Source organism: Panthera uncia (genome assembly GCF_023721935.1).
Source record: "Panthera uncia isolate 11264 chromosome E2 unlocalized genomic scaffold, Puncia_PCG_1.0 HiC_scaffold_19, whole genome shotgun sequence".
In the NCBI taxonomy this organism is placed as follows: Eukaryota; Metazoa; Chordata; class Mammalia; order Carnivora; family Felidae; genus Panthera; species Panthera uncia.
In genome coordinates this window covers 12,309,887-12,327,055 of record NW_026057588.1, presented here as the reverse complement: position 1 = coordinate 12,327,055, position 17,169 = coordinate 12,309,887, and the positions used below count along the sequence as shown (strand labels likewise).

The 17,169-nt window shown below is 57.9% G+C and overlaps 2 protein-coding genes across 2 annotated transcripts in view; one reads left to right on the top strand and one right to left on the bottom strand.

The window, feature by feature from the left end:
- Positions 1-867: 867 nt before the first annotated feature.
- On the top strand, positions 868-1,794 carry CNFN (cornifelin). Its single transcript, XM_049621282.1, has 3 exons — positions 868-1,055; positions 1,465-1,601; positions 1,705-1,794. The coding sequence occupies exons 1-3, from the start codon at positions 947-949 to the stop codon at positions 1,792-1,794; spliced, it is 336 nt and encodes a 111-aa protein (XP_049477239.1). The 5' UTR covers positions 868-946.
- Positions 1,795-1,889: 95 nt separating this feature from the next.
- The window catches only part of MEGF8 (multiple EGF like domains 8), a 44,924-nt gene continuing 29,644 nt past the window's right edge, over positions 1,890-17,169 (bottom strand). Inside the window, 12 exon segments of the mRNA XM_049621281.1 lie at positions 1,890-7,303; positions 7,305-8,255; positions 9,206-9,338; positions 9,852-9,982; positions 10,080-10,250; positions 10,746-10,938; positions 11,251-11,410; positions 11,576-11,633; positions 11,635-11,784; positions 16,136-16,350; positions 16,475-16,689; positions 16,797-16,940. Coding sequence (XP_049477238.1) covers positions 6,986-7,303; positions 7,305-8,255; positions 9,206-9,338; positions 9,852-9,982; positions 10,080-10,250; positions 10,746-10,938; positions 11,251-11,410; positions 11,576-11,633; positions 11,635-11,784; positions 16,136-16,350; positions 16,475-16,689; positions 16,797-16,940 — 2,839 coding nt within the window. The 3' untranslated portion in view covers positions 1,890-6,985.

The window sequence follows — 17,169 nt, the reverse complement described above, 5'->3', positions numbered from 1 at the left end:
TTCACCTCTGTGAGCCTCAGTGTTCCATCTGTGAAATGGGCTTGCAGAGAAGTCAAAGCGCTAAGCAGGTGTGAGTGTTATTGGCGGCATCTCGATGGGCACCTGGCTCTGATCTCTTTCCCCCCTCGTCTCTGACTCTGCCTGTCTGTTTCTTGGCCTCTCTCTCCAGCTCTGCCTCTGGTATGAGGAAGGTCCTCTGGGGTCTGTCGGGCAGCTGTACAGAGACGGGCGAGTTTCTCGCCCCTCCCCATACATCCCTACTCCATGTTTCTCCTAGCTGGCAGGCTGACTTGGCCTCTTTCTCCCCAGCTCCCTTCCCCCTGACAACCCAGCCCCCAGTGCCCCTACTCCGTGCCTGCCCCTTCCCCAGTATCCAGCCTCCCTTGGACAGATTCGGCCACTGTCACCGCCGCTACCTCTGCCGCCCCCAGCGCCACCTTCCTAGGGCCAGCAAGATGCAGTTTGAGATGCACGACAACGTGAAAGGCAAAGGTGGGATCACTGGATGAACCAGCAACCCTTCCAGTCCCGGAACCCGGCAGCTTCCCTCCCCTGGGCACCCTGGCTTCGAAGACAGACGGCGCCTGATCGCACCCCAGAGGCCCCTGGAAATGCAGGAACCCAGCACCCCAGGCCCAGACGTGGAGGAGGCAACACCACGTCTCAGCCCCACCCAGATGTGGCACCCACCCTTCCCCAGACGTGCATGAGTTCCCCACCCACAGCTCAACCAGATGTGCAGGAGGCAGTGGCAACGGGGACAAACTGGGGTGTCAGTGCCCAAATGTAGCAGAGAGGACGGGGGAGGTGCAGTGGTGTCCCCTCCGCGGGCGGCCTGGTGGCCCCGCCCACACTGCCCGGCAGAGGAAGGGGCTCCGGGGGCAGGAATGTGGGGAGAGGCTGGCAGCCTCCCGCTCACTCCGGCCCACTACCTTCCTTCGCAGCCATGTCCTACCCAGTGACCAGCCAGCCCCAGTGTGCCAGCAGCTGCTACCAGACCCAGCTCAGTGACTGGCACACCGGACTCACAGACTGCTGCAACGACATGCCTGTCTGTGAGTGCCTGCAGCTCCCTCCAGGAGAGGGGGAAGGTCACCTCCAACCCCTTCCCAGGCCCTACTAACCCCACTCCGGCTCCCTTCCTTGGACCCCGAATTCCCACACTCTAAACCTCACCCCTAACTCCCACCTCCGTCACTCCCTAGGATCCTAACCTCACACCTTCCAGCTTCCCCTCGGACCCTCAACCCCTTGCACCCTCAACTTTCCTTGTTGCGGCCCCAGCTCCCTCTCCAAACCCTATCTCCCAACCTCTAAACCACTCCCGCTGGGTCCCCGGATCCCCTCTGGGACCCTCGATTTGGCGGATTTGGCGCCGCGGACCATCAGCCTCGCCTCTCCCCGAGGCGGAGGGGGCCGGGGCGCCCGGTGGGTCCCGCTCTGACTGCCCCGCGCCCGCCCCAGGTCTGTGCGGCACTTTCGCCCCTCTGTGCCTCGCCTGCCGCATCTCGGACGACTTCGGGGAGTGCTGCTGCGCGCCCTACCTGCCCGGAGGCCTGCACTCCCTGCGCACCGGCATGCGGGAGCGCTACCACATCCAGGTGCGCGCGCGCGGAGGGGGGGGGGGGGCGCGGAGCAGGGGGCTGGGGGACGGGCCTCCTGGGACCCTGGCGGGGCCCCTAACCTCTCTCTCCCACCCTCTAGGGCTCTGTCGGGCACGACTGGGCGGCCCTCACCTTTTGTTTGCCCTGCGCCCTCTGTCAGATGGCGCGGGAATTGAAGATCCGGGAGTAAGGAAGCCCCCCATCCCTCCTCCTTTTCCACCTGTCGCGCTGGGCCTCCTCTGCCCCTCCGCCCTATCCCGCTACCAGAAATACACCCACAATAAAAACCTGAAAACCAACTCCGCCTACATTATTTGTGTCCCAGGGAAGGAATCTGGGTGGAGGAGGTTTGGTGAGGGGTGTGGGGACACAGGGAAGATGCCTAGGTGTGGAAGGAGGAGTTCCAGAGTCAGATCCTTGCCCCCCACCCCACCTGCTGCGTGTGACCTTGGCAAGTCTTACCCCTCTAAACGAGTGGGTCATTAACAAAGTGAAACCACTAACCCCTTCAGCTGCCCAAGTGAAGTTGTGTGCGGATCCTTCAAATAAGCAAAACCAGAAAAAGCTGCCTTGGTAGAGGTTACACGCCCAAAGGAAAAAATTGGGAGACCCACCCCCCTTCAAGTCAATACGTATGGATTCTTGGCCTATATACAATTCTAACATAACAGATATGGGAGTTCCGGGGTGGGGGAAGAGCAGGGGGTGGGGGGGCTTTGTCTCCAAAGCACAGAACTGTCCGGTTTCGGGCTCTCTAGAGCTGAATAATCTTTAAAGATCATCTAGTTCTCTTTACACGAAAGCAACTAGCAGATTAGAAAATCTGGTCTCAAAATTGGGCAGACCTAGGATCCGATCTTGACTCTTGCCATGTTATTAGTGTTAGTGTCGTGCCGGGTTACTAGCCGTGTTGTCTTAGTGAATTAATAAACCTCTCTGAGCCTGTTTCCTCCTCTAAGGACAATCCCTAGTATGTCATGTGGCTACTGTGAGAGCAAGTGATGGAACAGATGGAAAGACCAGAGTGAGCTTAATAAACTTGTTAATAGTATCATTATGTATAATAATATTATACTATCCTGGTATTAATATATCACTTATATTCTTTGCTGTTACTCTTTCTCTTTCCATTCATGTATCCAACCACCAAGTGACATCTTTGCTTGGAATATCTAATGGGCATCCACAAGTTAAAACCTAACTCCGGATTCCCTGCCCCCGACCTCCTCCTCCCAGGAAACAGCAAACCCCAGCCTTTCAGGGGCTCAGCTCTGGCTCCGTCTGCGAACACCTGAGTTAGGTCACATGCCTCCTGTGTTCAGAACCTTCTCACGGCTCCTCCTGCACAGAGCTAAAGCCAGAGTCCTCACCGTGGCCCGAGGACCTGCACAATCTGCCTCCGGCTTTTCCTTGACCTTGTCTCCTCCTTATTCCCACCCGCTCCTACCCGCGTGAGTCTCTTGGTTGGTTCTCTAAAATGCTAGTCGTGCTCCCACCTCAGGACCTTTGCACTAGCTGTTGCCTCAACTTGGAATTCTCTTCCCTCAGATGTCCCTATGGCTCATTCCTTCCCGTCTGTTCACATGTCATCTTAGGAGCAAGGCCTTCCCTTCTACCTTATATTACATAGCAAGGACCAACCCCTCTTCTCCTTCACCGCCTTGTTTTTCTGGTCATATTTCAATATACCACATCATTTACATATTTATTTTCTGGCTCCCTGCTGGTTTGTCAGTTCCATGAGGGCAGGGACCCTGTTCACTGCTGTGTCCCTAGCACCTAGAACTGCATGGAGCCCCTTGTGGGTGGAGATAGTGAGTGATCACAGGTGGGAGACACTGATGCAGAAAAGGGACATGATTTTAGAGGTAACGGTGGGGGGCAATGGAGAGTCAGACAGGCTTGCATCAGAATCTGGGCTCCCCTGTTAATCTGCCCTGAGTTCTCAGGCAAGGGACTTAGTTTCCAAATCTGCAAAATGGGGGAATAAACCTGTCCCTCCCAGCATCGGTATCAGGAAGACTAAAGGACTCAGGCTAAGCACCCAGCACACTACCTGGAGTGTTGTTGGCCCTTGGTGAAATTTCTCCCCTTTTTCTGAAGTCCCTAGGGCATTGATGGCCATACACAGACTAGAATCCAGACCTCCCACGCCCAGTCTTTCTCTCACACTCCCTGAGCCTCTTGCATTCAGGTACATGGATACCAGGGCGAGGTGCCAGCTGAGGAGCTAACGTGGAGGGAGGAGGAACACATGCCTCATGCTATGGGGCATTTGTATAGGGGCATCTGCAAGGTATGGACAGGAGTTGGAGACGCTGGCTCTGTGTAGCAGAGCAAGGGGCCAGTCACAGTGCAAACGCTCTGCTCAGGAAGGCACAGTCACAGGGTGGTGGTGGGGAAGAGACCTTACCAAAGATCTGATCATAATGCAGACGAGTCTTAGCTCCTTCCTGGTCATGCAGGGTGAACGCTCTCCTGGCCTTGGACTCCCTTAGGCAGCATGTCCTGCTTCTGGTTAGCATCCCGGGTGGGAAATTGTGCCTTATCCCCAGCAGAAACCCACCATTTTGAACACCTGCCTCTAGTGCCTGCTCTGTGCTGGGAGAGCTCTCAGCTAGGTGGGCTAAGAACCCGCATGATCTCCCTTGTGCTTTCTCCCTTGTCTCCTCCTCCTCCCCCCCCCCCCTTATTCCTGGGGGTTCCCTCCTCAGGAGGCTAGAGGGTCTGGTGGTCAGGCATGTGGATTTGAGAGTCACATGGCCGGGGTTCAAATTCATTCAATGGCTCAATGACATCTATGAACTTCTGTTTTCTCCCCTGCAAACGGGGATCACACGGCTACCTACCGCATAGGGTTGCTGGGCTGTAACGTGGCAAGCAAACTGTCTAGCGCCGGTACTCAGTAAATACAAGTTCACAGTCACGTCTCGGAGGTTAGGCACTACCAATGGCTCACAAAGGCAAAACTCATGTGTGGGCAGAATAATCCTTGAAAATCCCTTAAACTGCCCATAAGTCCGAAAATACTAGGATTTTCATGGACCACAGTGAAGACCCAACCCCACCCACCTCCCCCGGCCCCACTCCCCCTAAGTCCACCTCACTATCGTGTCTTGGGCTCACATCAGATGAAGCCTCAGGCATGTGCCCACGGGCGGGCTGAAGAGGAAAACACGTTGTTTACCACTCTCGGCCAGACTCCCACGCTGCTGCTCGCTGCTCACTGCTCGAGGCCGACCGAGGGCACACTTGCACCTTCTTCACCACTGCTCTTGCTTGCCCTGGGGGCCTGGAAGATGAAGCCTCCTGTGCTGCTTCCGGTTTGGGCCTTGGAGCCTTCTGGGATTAGAGAAAACTCAAACTCATCACGTTAGGGCATTTTGGTCTCCATGCTGCCTCACTCTTATGTCAGAGGCCAGAATAAAACCCAAGCCTGGGACCAAGGCAATGTTTTCCCTCCGGAGACGAACTGGGGTCTTCCTGCGACAGGGACCCGAGGAAGGGCCAACGGTCTCGGTGCCCTCAGCTCCTCTAGGTCTGTCCCTTCTGGGGAACGAGGGCTTCTATAGTGGTCCCATCTCACCCCTGCTCAGGAGGGGCAGGGAGGAGCCAGGCCCAAGCTATACAGCTCAGAGGGGGGCCAAGGTAAGGGCACTGACTCGATTTATCCACATTTGGATGCTGTTCAGAGAAGCAAGACACCCCATCTCCTGCAGGCAGACGGTGCTCAGACACCCGCCTTCCCTACACTCTTTATTTGCTGCTTCAACCACTCCTCCCTTTCAGACGGCCCCTGACAGCACACATGGCCTCTTAGACTAAGGCCCCCAGCAGAGGAGAGGAGACGGGGCCCAGCTCCTTAAGGCCCCAAAGTACAGCTGGGGGATGGAGTCTTGCAAAAGGAGTCCCAAGTTCAAGATGGCTAGGATGGGGTTGCGAAGTCCTCAAGGGGGAGAGGAGCTCAGAAGTCCAAGGTGGTGGCTGAGTGGGAGAGCGGCCCCTAGAGGGAACCCACAAGTCTTCAAGGCAGCACTGTCTGGGAAGAGAGATGCGCAGAGGACTCCACCATTTCCATCTCCAACGCCCAGCACCCTGGGGCAGCATCTGAGGCTTTGTCTCCTTGGATTCCTGCTGAGCCGGGTGGCCCTGGTCCTAGCATCAATTACACCATCTGAGCTTTGGCTTTGTCTGTCCAGCCTACAGGTGACAGCTGGCCCCTGGACTGCCTCACTGTCCCACCTCTGATCGTCTGTGTCCCTCAACAACACAGCCAACCCCCTGCGCTCAGTTCCTTCCGCTAAAGTACAGCAGTCTGTTTCCCTGGCTGGACCTGACTGGAGAGATGCCTAAAGAGAGCATCTTAAGAGTCTCAGACTGGACTCCTGGTTTTCCCCACAAGACCCAGGCTGCCCATGATGATAAACCACCCCAGTATCCGCCCACAGTTCAGGCCACAAAGTTGGAGTCATCCTGGACTCCCCCCTCCCTGATCCCAACATCCACGCCATCGTTACCTCCTCCCACACACATCCTGCACCTGTCCCTGACCCCCGCCCCCACCACTGCCCTCATCGTAATCATCGTCTCTTGTCCCTGGTCGCCTCTCTTGCCCCCTCCGAACCATCCTCCACACCACAGCTGAGTGACGTCTCGAATACGTACCTCGGATCCTTATGAAACTGTCCCTTGGCTTTCCCCGAGAATAAAATTCAACATCCTATCTGGGACCCACACAGCCCTGGGTGATCCCATTGCTGTCTCCCAACTCATCTCTTCACACGCGGTCTGGGTCATGCTGGCCCTTTCTGATCCTTCCAATGAAGCAAGCGGGTCCCCACCTCAGGGCCTTGTCCTTATAGCTCCCTCTGCCTGAGACCCACTTTCTGAAGCTTTCCCCACGGCCAGTTCCTTCTCAGGCTTTAGGCCTAGCTTCTCGGAATGCCCAACAGACTCTACCTCGAAGTCCCTCACAGCCACATCCTGTTGATCCCTCATGGCACTTCTCCCTCCCGGAAATGACCTTCCTCGCCTGTGTGTGTGTGTATGTGTGTGTGCGCGCGCGCGCGTGTGTGTGCACAGGCACTGGTGCACACTGATTGTCTCCCTCCACTGGAACCTAAGTCCCACGAGATCAGGGAACTCGTCTGTCTCAGTTCCTGCTTTGCCCGGTGACTTCAACAGTGCCTGGCATACAGTAAGTATTCAATAAATAATTGTTGAATGCAGAACGTCAAATGCCCTGTCTGGGGAGCCCCGGGGAAAGGGAGCCAGAGATCTCTGAGGACACAGTGTCCAGGGGCCGCCAAGTGGAGGAGCCCTGAATCCAGGGTGGCGTTATCAGGGTACTCAGTCGCTGTGGCTGAGGACCACACCATGGGTCAGAGGGACATGCTGGTGAGATTGTCCTGGCTCAACAGTCCCTTCCGGCCTGCGCCAGCCCCGTGCCCACTGCCCCCAGCACCCCCACCACCCCCACAGTATTCGTGCAGCCTGTGCCGCAGCGTGACGAGGGCCGACCCTAGGCAGGCGCCGTTGGGTGCTTGGGGTCCTCCGGGCAGCTGGAGCAGCAGAGTGGCCACACCGGCCATGCCATCTTCAGTGGGTTCAAGGGTGATGGGCCCGGCTCGCAGGCCGGCAGTGGTGGCCGGGACGGCGGGCGGGCAGCAGCCTCCTCCCACAGGTCCCCAGGGCCCCCCCGGCCCCCGTCAGCAGCAGGGGTGCCAAGAAGGGTTCCGAACGGCGGAAGGTGGGTGGTGGGAGCCCAGCCGGCTTCCAGGCAGGGGCCGGGGCGGCAGGGTCAGGCGGGAAGCAGACGGTGACCTTGGCAAAGGGGCGGCTGGCCATCTTGGTCATCTCTTGCAGATGCCGGCGCTGTTCCTGCCGCTGGTCCAGGGCCTGCTTGGCCTTCCAGAGGAGCACGCAGAGTGAGAGGAAGAGAAAGAAGCAGGAGAAGAAGACGGAGAAGAAGACAAATAGGTCGATGTGGGCCTGGTCCTGCCGGAAGAAGAGCAGGCCCTGCGAGTCAGCTGAACCATTGGCGCCGGGCCCGCTCGGGTCCCCCACGCCCAGCAGGAGTAGGTAAAAGCGGCTGGACTTGAGGGCATGGTGCTCGTGCGGGTAGGTGATGACCAGCCGGTCCCGCACACCACGAACCACGAGCACGGCCGACGGCTCTGTCACAGTCACGTAGGTGATCAGTCCCCGTGGCCACACCTCCCGCACCCTGGGCTCCGCCGGGGCACCTGGCCCGCTCCCGGCCCCGGGTCCTCCTGGATCCCCGGCCCCCCGGGGTCCGCCGTCAGCAGGGGGTGGGGGAGGCGGTGGGGGTGGAGGTGGCTGGATATGCACGGTGTGGACGCCCGTGTCAGGGGCCACACGGACCACGAAGGTGTCGTAGGAGGTGGAGACATAGAGGTCCACAGCACCGAAGGTCACATCCAGCGTCAGGCGGATGTCCACGTTAGTAAACTTGGGCTGCACGCCAAAGAGGACAGTGCGGCCGGGGCCCAGAGCCCGGCGCTTGGGTTCATGGAAGCAGTTGGTCTGGGACGTGGGGTCCAGGCAGCACTCCTGCTCCACGGAAATGAGGCGGTAACACTGCTGGCCGCCCAGCGGGCTCCCGTGGAAGGACTCCCGGCACTTGGCGCACTGCGGGCAAGCGGTGGGGGGGGTGGCAGTCAGGGCTGGCTCAGTGCCTGGCCACCCTCCATGCAGTACTGATGTTCAGTACCAACTGGTGAGCAGTCACTGCCCCAGGCTCTCTCAGTCCCCAGCAGCTTCCTTGTGACTGCTCCCCCTGCCCCCACACCTCCCTGACACAGTGTGGAGGCCACCAGGACCCTACACTCTACTACTGCTGTCCCTGGTGTCACCCCATGACCACAGCACCCTGATGTGGAGGCCTCTGGAACTCTGAGGCACAGCGATGAAGAGCTCTGCTGAACCTGGCTCTACCTCCTCACTGCCTGTGTGGCCTCAGACTAATGACTTGACCTCGCTGAATTTGAGATCCTTTCTCCTTACACAGGCAGTAAACAGAGCTCGCTCATGGGACTGCCGAAGCCACAGGCACAGCACGGGGTTGGGCCTGCCTCACCTGCCAGCCTTGCTGTTTCTGTAGGACGTTAGGTACGTCCTACCTCAGGGCCTTTGCACTGGGTGATCTATTACCTGGCTGACTCTCTACTCACCCACAATCCCCATATCTGCCTGTCCTGACTTCCATCAGGTCTTTTCTCAAGTGCCACCTTCTCAGGAAGGCTTTCCTTGGTCATCGTATCTACTATTCCCACTCCAAACACTGGCCCTCCTTTCTCCTTACTGCTCATTGCTAACATACTGTGCATCCGACTTCTTCATTTGTTTGTTGCTGGACTCCTTAACGGGAAAGTAAATTTCCTGAGGACAGAACCTTTGGCCCGTTTTGTTCCCCGCTGCGTCCTAATGCCTCACACACTGCCTGGCACACTCATTCCAACTGCCAGGTGCTCAGTAAGTATGTGTTGAATGAGTGAGTGGACCTCTGAGGGTGTGGGGCCCTTGGACCTCTGAGGGCGCGGGGCCCTTGGCTTATCTGCAACTCGCTTCTCCAGCCGCACCTGGTACTTGTAGCAGTCTCGGCGGTCACTGGGCGAGCTACCCTGGCACGTGCCCGTCTCTGTATTGTTCTGACACGGGCAGCCCGTCCCGTCCTGCTCGTTACATGTATCTGCATGGCCATTGCACTGGCATCTGAGGAAGGGGGAGAAGACAGGGGTCAGGGGGCTCCCCTGACCTACTGGGATCCAGGCTGGATGCTGCCTATGTGAGCTCCGATGTGAGCAACAGGCCAGAAGAGGAGACTGGGGCTCACAAATGGTCAAGCCATTTGCCCAAGGCCACAGAGCCAGTAAGTGGCAAGGCCAGGATTTGGAGCCAGGTTGGAATGACTCCAGAGTCTGATGAACATTCAGAAGGAAGGGCTGGAATGGGAGGCTGTCCTGAGGCCTCACCCTCGGCAGCTCTCTCTCTGCCTGCCAGTCTCCACGGGGTGGTGCTCTGCGGCCTGCGTCTCAACACTGGCCTCTGAGGCTGGGGGTCTCCCACCTGAGTCTGGCTCATCGCCCCCAACTCTGCCTCAGCCTGGGGCCTCCCTGAGGATACTGTCCGCTTCTGATTGAGGGTGGAGAACTGGGGAGAGGAGTCTGGCTCCCAGAGCTATTCCTAGTGAGCAGGGCAAGGGTCCCAGGCCCCCCTTCTTCTCACTTGGTACACTTCCCATCCAGGAGGAAGTAGCCGTGCAGGCAGCTCTCGCATTTGTCCCCGTAACTGTTATTCTGGCAGTTCACACACACAGCCTCGTCTTCACTAGGCCCCTCTGTCACCCAGTTTTCAATCTGACCAAAGGAAGACAGAGTGATCACAAAAAGGCCTGGACTATTCCCCCTCCACCCCGAGACCTGGCCCAGAAGCCCTGGACTCCAGCCTTTTTACCTCCTCTGGATCCAGCGAGTACTTCTCTGGTTCCTTCCTGGCCATTTCGAGCTCCTTCCTGGAGACGCAGACGTGGCTATTGCCACGACAGAAGGCGTGGCAGGGACGGCAGGTCCCGCCCCCCACAGCCGAGCCCACGAACAGAGGGAGGCACTGCTCGCAGTGGCTGCCCTGGAAACCAGCGACAGGGTGGTCAGAGTTGGTGATCAGTGGGGGGTCGGGGGGACACTCTGAGAGCACCATGAGGGTGCAGCAGGGGCTCAGGCACTCGGTTTGGGCAATCCCAGCCTTTCTGCGACTTAGCCCCCTGCCTTCACTTGCACACCTCCCGTGACGGGGTGGAGGGTGGCTGAGTTCGTGCCCCTCCAGCCCGCAGTGGGGAGCTCAGAAAGCCTTTCTCTACACCATCCTAAGTCCTCCTGCACGTGACCAGCCTCGCCAGTCCAGCACTGACTCTGTCCACGATGCTGGGGTAGCCCCTCTCTGATACAAATTCAGACAGCGTCCCCAGAATCTCCTCACACCTCCCTGGGTTAGGGCTAGGCCTCCTCCTCCCTGGGCCCGGCTTATCAGGGCTTGGGAGGAGGCTCAAGATGCCTGAGCGAGAGCTGAAGGCAGAGAAGGCCCTGTCCCTGGGGGGAGGGCCTGAGACCCCGGAAGGCCCACCTTGGTGTGGTTGCGGCACAGCAGGCAATGGTCACGGGCGCCCACACCCGCGCATTCGCTGTGGCGGTTGCAGCGACACTCTGTGGAGCAGTTGCGGCCAACAAAGCCGAAGTGGCAGCGGCAGTGGTCGGGCTCCACACACGAGCCATTCACGCAGCCCTGGGCGCACACCGGGCGGCACAGCCCAGTCACGCTGCAGGGGTGGAGGGCAGAGGGTCAGGGCGGAGCAGGGGGCGTTGTGGCTCCCGCCGGCCCAACACCCACTACACTGCCCTCAACCGGTTGCTCACGCCTGGTCTGTTCCATGGTCCTCGTCCGGGGTCCAGCCTGCCACCCTCTTCCCAGGTGCCCCATTTAACTCACCAACCCCTCCACTCCACGACTGAGCCCCCACCTTCACCGCATCCCGGATGAGTCCCACCACCTCACGCCCACTCTGGTTCCTGCCTCACCCTCTGCTGCTCCCACCCCACAGGTGCCTGGGCCACCGCCCTCGCCCCCTCACTTGTCCATGGTGTAGCCCGCCTTGCAGCTGCACTCGTAACCGTGTGGCCGGTCGTGGCAGTTCTGTGTCTCATTGCAGTCGTGATGTCCGTTTGCACACTCGTCTTCAGGGGGACAGGACAGGAAGGCCCAGGAGGCCCCAGGTCGCCCGCATGTCAGCCCTGGCCCGGGGATACAGAGCTTCACCCGGGTGCCACCCAGGCCCTCGCTCCACCTGTCCCTGATCCCCACCTCTGAGACAGCCTCCAGCGCCCCCCCCACTTTCTCTGTGCCAGACCCCCAGCCAAGGGTCAGTCCCCCTCACCCCACGTCCTAACCCATCTCACCGTCACGGGGACCGCTGAGTCCACCCTCCAGGCAGCGGCCACCCCCATCTTGGCCCCCCCCAGGCACACCAACCACAGTGGGGGCGCCGCAGGCACAGGGCGCACTGGGTCGCCTGAGCACAGCCCAGGGAGCAGCTCTCGGGTCCCCGGAGCAGCCGCCCACAGCCTCCGGCCATACATCGCAGGGGCAGGTAGGAGGGGCTCAGACACTGTATGGGGGAGGGGAAATGAGAAATGAGGTGGGGGGTGAGAAAGAGCACCAAACACATCATGGGTATTCTCCCCAACTACACCCCTTCCTCAGAGCTCTCGCCCCTCTCTGGCCACAGTCGATGGACCAAAGCGGACCCAGCTGAGGTCATCACATTGTTCCCGTCAAGCATTTGCAACTAGGAGTCCACACGGGAAGTCAGGCTAAGGGCAACCTTGAAACTAGAAGATTCTGGAGACTGGGGCTGGCAGGGACATTTGAATGAGCAAATCACAGCAAATGAAGAGACCAGAGGGGCAGAAAAACAGAGCAGATGCAGAAGGAAGAACTGATGAGGACCACACACCCAAAGCCAGGGTGGGCAGCTTTCCAGGCTCCGTCTCCAATACGGCCTTGGCTGCATTTTCCACCCTGGGCTCCAAGAGGTACCACTGTGTTAGTGTGATTGGCCGCGGCAGTCTACCCACCCAGCTTAGTGGACACGGCTGTTTCTTACAAAGGAAGGCAACAATCCCAAGTGGAGATAGAAACTAGTGACGGGAGGCAGGGAGTTAGAAGCCACGGTCACTTAGAAAAATGTGGACCCAGCTGCTGGGCAAGAGGGTCCTCCCACCCTAGGCTGGGAAGCTGAGTCTGCGGTCAGGGGCTGCACAGGAGTTCATACACCATCACTTATCACATCCTGGGACCCAGACGAGGCACCCAGCAGGGGTCAGACTCTTGGTGTGTAAGAGTATTTTATCCACTGCTCGGGCCTTAAGTATAAGACAGCAGAGATTAGTCTGGGCTGTCTGACAGCAATTAGCAACCATATAATCCTGAAATAGACACCCTGGTTGCTGTGGCCGGAGCTCTGAGGGTTACCGCCAGCAGTGAGCTGAGCCTTGCCGAACTGCAAGAGCTAGGCTTCCAGATCTAAATGTAGTGCACCCCTTGGCAGATGGTGGGGCAATCTGGGGGGCGGGAGGGGGAGACCAAGTCTCAAGTCTGCCCAGCGTTCTTTGCGGTAACCTCCCTAATGGCCATATGCAATGCTGCCCAACACCATAAACTGCGTATCCTGCACTCCTGGAAGAGACGTAGGAATGTAAGTTCCGAGAGCAGGATTCTAGCTCATGTTGACACAGGCCCACAACCTAGCAAAGTGCCTGGCACGAGGAAGGGGCTCGATAAAGAATGTGATGAAGAGAAGCCAGGGAAGAGAGCCCTCTTGCCTGTCCCAGGCTCTGAAGCCAAAGTCATTCAAGGGAACGGTGCCCGATGGTTCACAGACAGCTGCCCTTGAGCCAAATCGTAACGGGTCTGGTCTGCACATCTCTTACGGGTCTGGTCTGTACATCTGTGATGTCTGGTCTGCGCAGTGGTGGTTTTTTTTTTTTTAAATTTTTTTTTTCAACGTTTTTTATTTATTTTTGGGACAGAGAGAGACAGAGCATGAACGGGGGAGGGGCAGAGAGAGAGGGAGACACAGAATCGGAAACAGGCTCCAGGCTCCGAGCCATCAGCCCAGAGCCTGACGCGGGGCTCGAACTCACGGACCGCGAGATCGTGACCTGGCTGAAGTCGGACGCTTAACCGACTGCGCCACCCAGGCGCCCCCGCAGTGGTGGTTTTTAAAAGCCTAAGCCAACACTTTAGAGCTAGGAGATTTCACAGAAATCCGAAGATCTGGCGGAAGTGCTCTTGCATCTACGGGCGACGCCCAGAGTCTGTGCTGGAGTCTCCCGCCCCACAGCCTCCTCCCGCCTCCAACCCAGCCCCTCCTCACTCCCTGAGCAGCATAGAAGGGCCAGGGGAGCAGCAAGTGCCTGGCAACAGGCTCTCTGGCATTGCCTTCCGGTCCCTGGGGTTCCCACAAAGACAAATGATGAGACTCTCAACAATACTAGGGAAAAGCTTGTATCACCAGAAAGCCCCCAGGCTTGGGGATGAGGCCTCCGTGTGTTAGAGACGCACACTGCAGGGTCACATGGAGGACACCCACCCTACTGTGGTGACCCTGTGGGTGTGTCCCAGATAGGGGAGGCTGGGAATCCTCCCAGTGGGCAGAACTTGAAGCGTTACAGAGTTTTTACCAAACGGCAAGCATGGCCCTGTGATCTAAAATACACTCTCCCATTTAATTTATACAACCTGCCTATGGGATGCTGTGATGTAACACAAGAATATATCCTCCCCGTGTCTCGGTTCTTCTGGAATGCTGGAATGTCTTTTGTTATTCATAAGAAGCTGATTTCACACCTGAGTTTATGCTAAAAATGGAGGGAGTCACCAGAAGGACCAGAGGTGGGAGGGGCGCTTGCAACTCGCTCCCCCCCCCCCCAGCCCCAGTGAGATGGGGGTGGAGTTGGAGTCTATAAAAACTCAAGAGAGAGGAGATTCGGAAAGCTCCCCTGCTGCAAGCATTGTGTGCCCGGAGAGGGCACGGAAGCTTTGCATGGCCACCCCATACCTTGCCGTATTTGTCTCTTCCACTTGGCTCTGAGTTGTAGCCTTAAAAACATTTTTTTAAGTTTATTTACCTATTTTTTTGAGAGAGAGAGAGATCGAGAGTGAGCGGGGGAAGGGCAGAGAGAGAGGGGGAGACAGAGAATCCCAAGCAAGCTCCTTACTGTCAGCCAAGAGCCAGACATGGGGCTCAAGCCCTCAAACTGTGAGATCATGACCTGAGCCGAAACGAAGAGTCGGACGCTTAACTGACTGAGCCACCCAGGCGCCCCTGAGTTGTAGCCTTTAAAGTAAACTGGTATTCATAAGTAACTGTTTCTTCTGTGAGCCATTCTAGCAAATTTTTGAGCCTGCAGAGGGGGTGGAAAAACCCCTGATTTATAGCTGGCTGGTCAGAAGTATGGGTGGTCTGAGGTCGGCAGGCTTGTGGGACTGAGTTCTTTAACTTTGTAGGATCTGACTCCAACTCTAGGTAGACGGTGTCAGGAGTGAACTGAGGTGTTAGACACCCAGCTGGTGTCTGGAGAATTGGAGAAGGGGCTGCTGGTGTTAGAATACACCCCAGTGGGTCTGTGGTCAGCAGTTCTATTTTACTGAAGATTCATGTAGACTCATGGGTTGTGAGATGGTGAGTGGTCACACGTGGGTTGGCTGTTCCACAATAAAGGTGAATAAGAGGGGTGCCTGGGTGGCTCAGTCGGTTAAGCATCCGACTTCAGCTCAGGTCACGATCTCACAGTCCGTGAGTTCGAGCCCCGCATCGGGCTCTGGGCTGATGGCTCAGAGCCTGGAGCCTGCTTCTGATTCTGTGTCTCCCTCTCTCTCTGGCCCTCCCCCGTTCATGCTCTGTCTCTCTCTGTCTCAAAAATAAAATTAAATAAATAAATAAATAAATAAATAAATAAAGGTGAATAAGAAGTGGCCATCACTGGGAACAAGAGACCCAGAACTCTGGCCCAATGACACTGCTTCTGGATGTGACTGCCAGAGGTGAATCTTTCTTGTCTTCCCCCTGGGGTGGGGTTGGGGCTTGAAGGACTTGTGTCTGCCACTGTGATGACCAAAGACGCATCTCTGGAGTGGACTCCAAGAGAGAGCCATGAGCCGTTCAAGGGGCAGATTGTCACCGGCAACTAAATGCCTGCCCAGACCACGCCCACAAAGAATCACCTCCCCAGCCCACAGCCAAAATGAGGGGTAGGTCTGAACTGCCGTGTTGGAATCGTGTGCTCCTGCCCCTCCCTGGCCACGTCTCACTGGACCAAGGCTGGACATCTCACTCATGAGCTGAATCGAAATCTCCCCTTGAGAATGTGAGCTAACCGATAAGCACAGAGATAACTGTCATCTCGAGAATTAGAAAGTCACATAGACTAAAGGCCAAGGGCTGCCATTTGAGGCCGTGTGTGTTGATGATCTAGCCAAGAGAAACCAGGGGATAGAGGCACCCAGAGAAGAGCGGAGACCCTGCGGCCCGAGAAGGATGGAACAGCACTTTCTACCCCAATTCATTATAATAAAACCAGCTCTAGGGTGTTTCTGCTTCTTACAACCAGAAGTTCCAAAAGCAGAGAGCGAGAGATGGGAGGAAGGAAGTGCAGAAGTTTAGGAGGGAGAGGACAGATGGAATCAGAAGTCACAGGAAGGTCAGGGAGGAGCATGAACCCAGCTGGGTAGTCCGGAAGGTCGGGTGGCAGTGCCTAAGCAGACACGACAGGGAGGTTCGCAAGGCCAGGAGGGAAGAAAGAGATGCTGGTAGGAGAGAAGAGAAAGTAGCTGGACAGGGAAAGTGCCACGGGAGAACCAGAGCTGGGAAACAGAGGAGGCAGCAGGACAGAGGAGGAGGTGCAGGGCAAAGAGCCCCCCACCCCCCACCCACCGACACCCAGCCAGTGCAGTACCTGTTGGAGGCTGCTGCTCCAGACACAGTGCTGCCAGCCCCCATCCGCACCTTTGGAGTCCAGGCAGGAGGTGCAGTTGGGCAGGAGGTGACAGGGAGTGGGGCAGGGTAGGGGGGGCGATGACTCCACCGGCATTGGGGACACATTCAGCAGAGAGTGGCTGAAGCAGGTCCAGTCATAGGTGGGCTGCACCGAGAGGATGCGGCGGGTCTCCCCTGGGGTTAGCGGCACAGGAATTAGAACTGGTCCCCCCTCCCCTCCCCTGCCCTCTCCCTCCCTTCCTTGGGCCCAGGGGTCCAGGCCCCCACACGCTCCTCCAGGGGACCGAGCGGGCCTCACCTGTCCTCTTGAACTGCCTCGTCCACATGCACTTGCCCTCCCGGGTGCACTGCTCACAGTCGGCGGCCCCACACACAGCCTCTGAGCAGTTCCCGGCCCAGAAGACCTCCCGCTGGTTGATCCGACAGTCATTCTCTGAGGTGCAGGACCCATTCCGCCCGATGCAGGCGCCCTCGGGGCAGTTGGTACACCACTTACAGCGGGGGGGCAGATGCCTGGTGGAGGAGCATGGGCTCCGTGGGGTTCTCAGGGTCCCCCAGCACCCCTCGTAACCTGGCTCTTCCCACCCAACCTCAGCTGAAGCTCCTGAGATGCTCCCAACCCATCGCCCCCGCCATTCACCTCTCCGTCTCCAGGCTGCAGGGTCCGGGGGTGGCGGGCCAGGCACTCACTGCAGGTCCGGAGACGTCGACATTCCTCCGGAGAGCGAGGCATTGGGGAACACGGGGGGCCCCCACAGCCCAGCCTGGGGAGACATGAGGCCTGGTTCACCACACCAGCCAGACCCCATCCCTCCTCCTCCTGCCCTTGCTACTTCCTGGTGCTTCCTAGACATCGTCCTGCAGGCCCCCCAACGTGCACCCCGAACTGGTCTCAGCACAGGCCTCCCAACCTGCTCCTCTCCCATCCTACTTGGCAACGGTCTCACGTCCCCATCACCCCAGCCAGAGATACTGGACAATACCCCACACCTT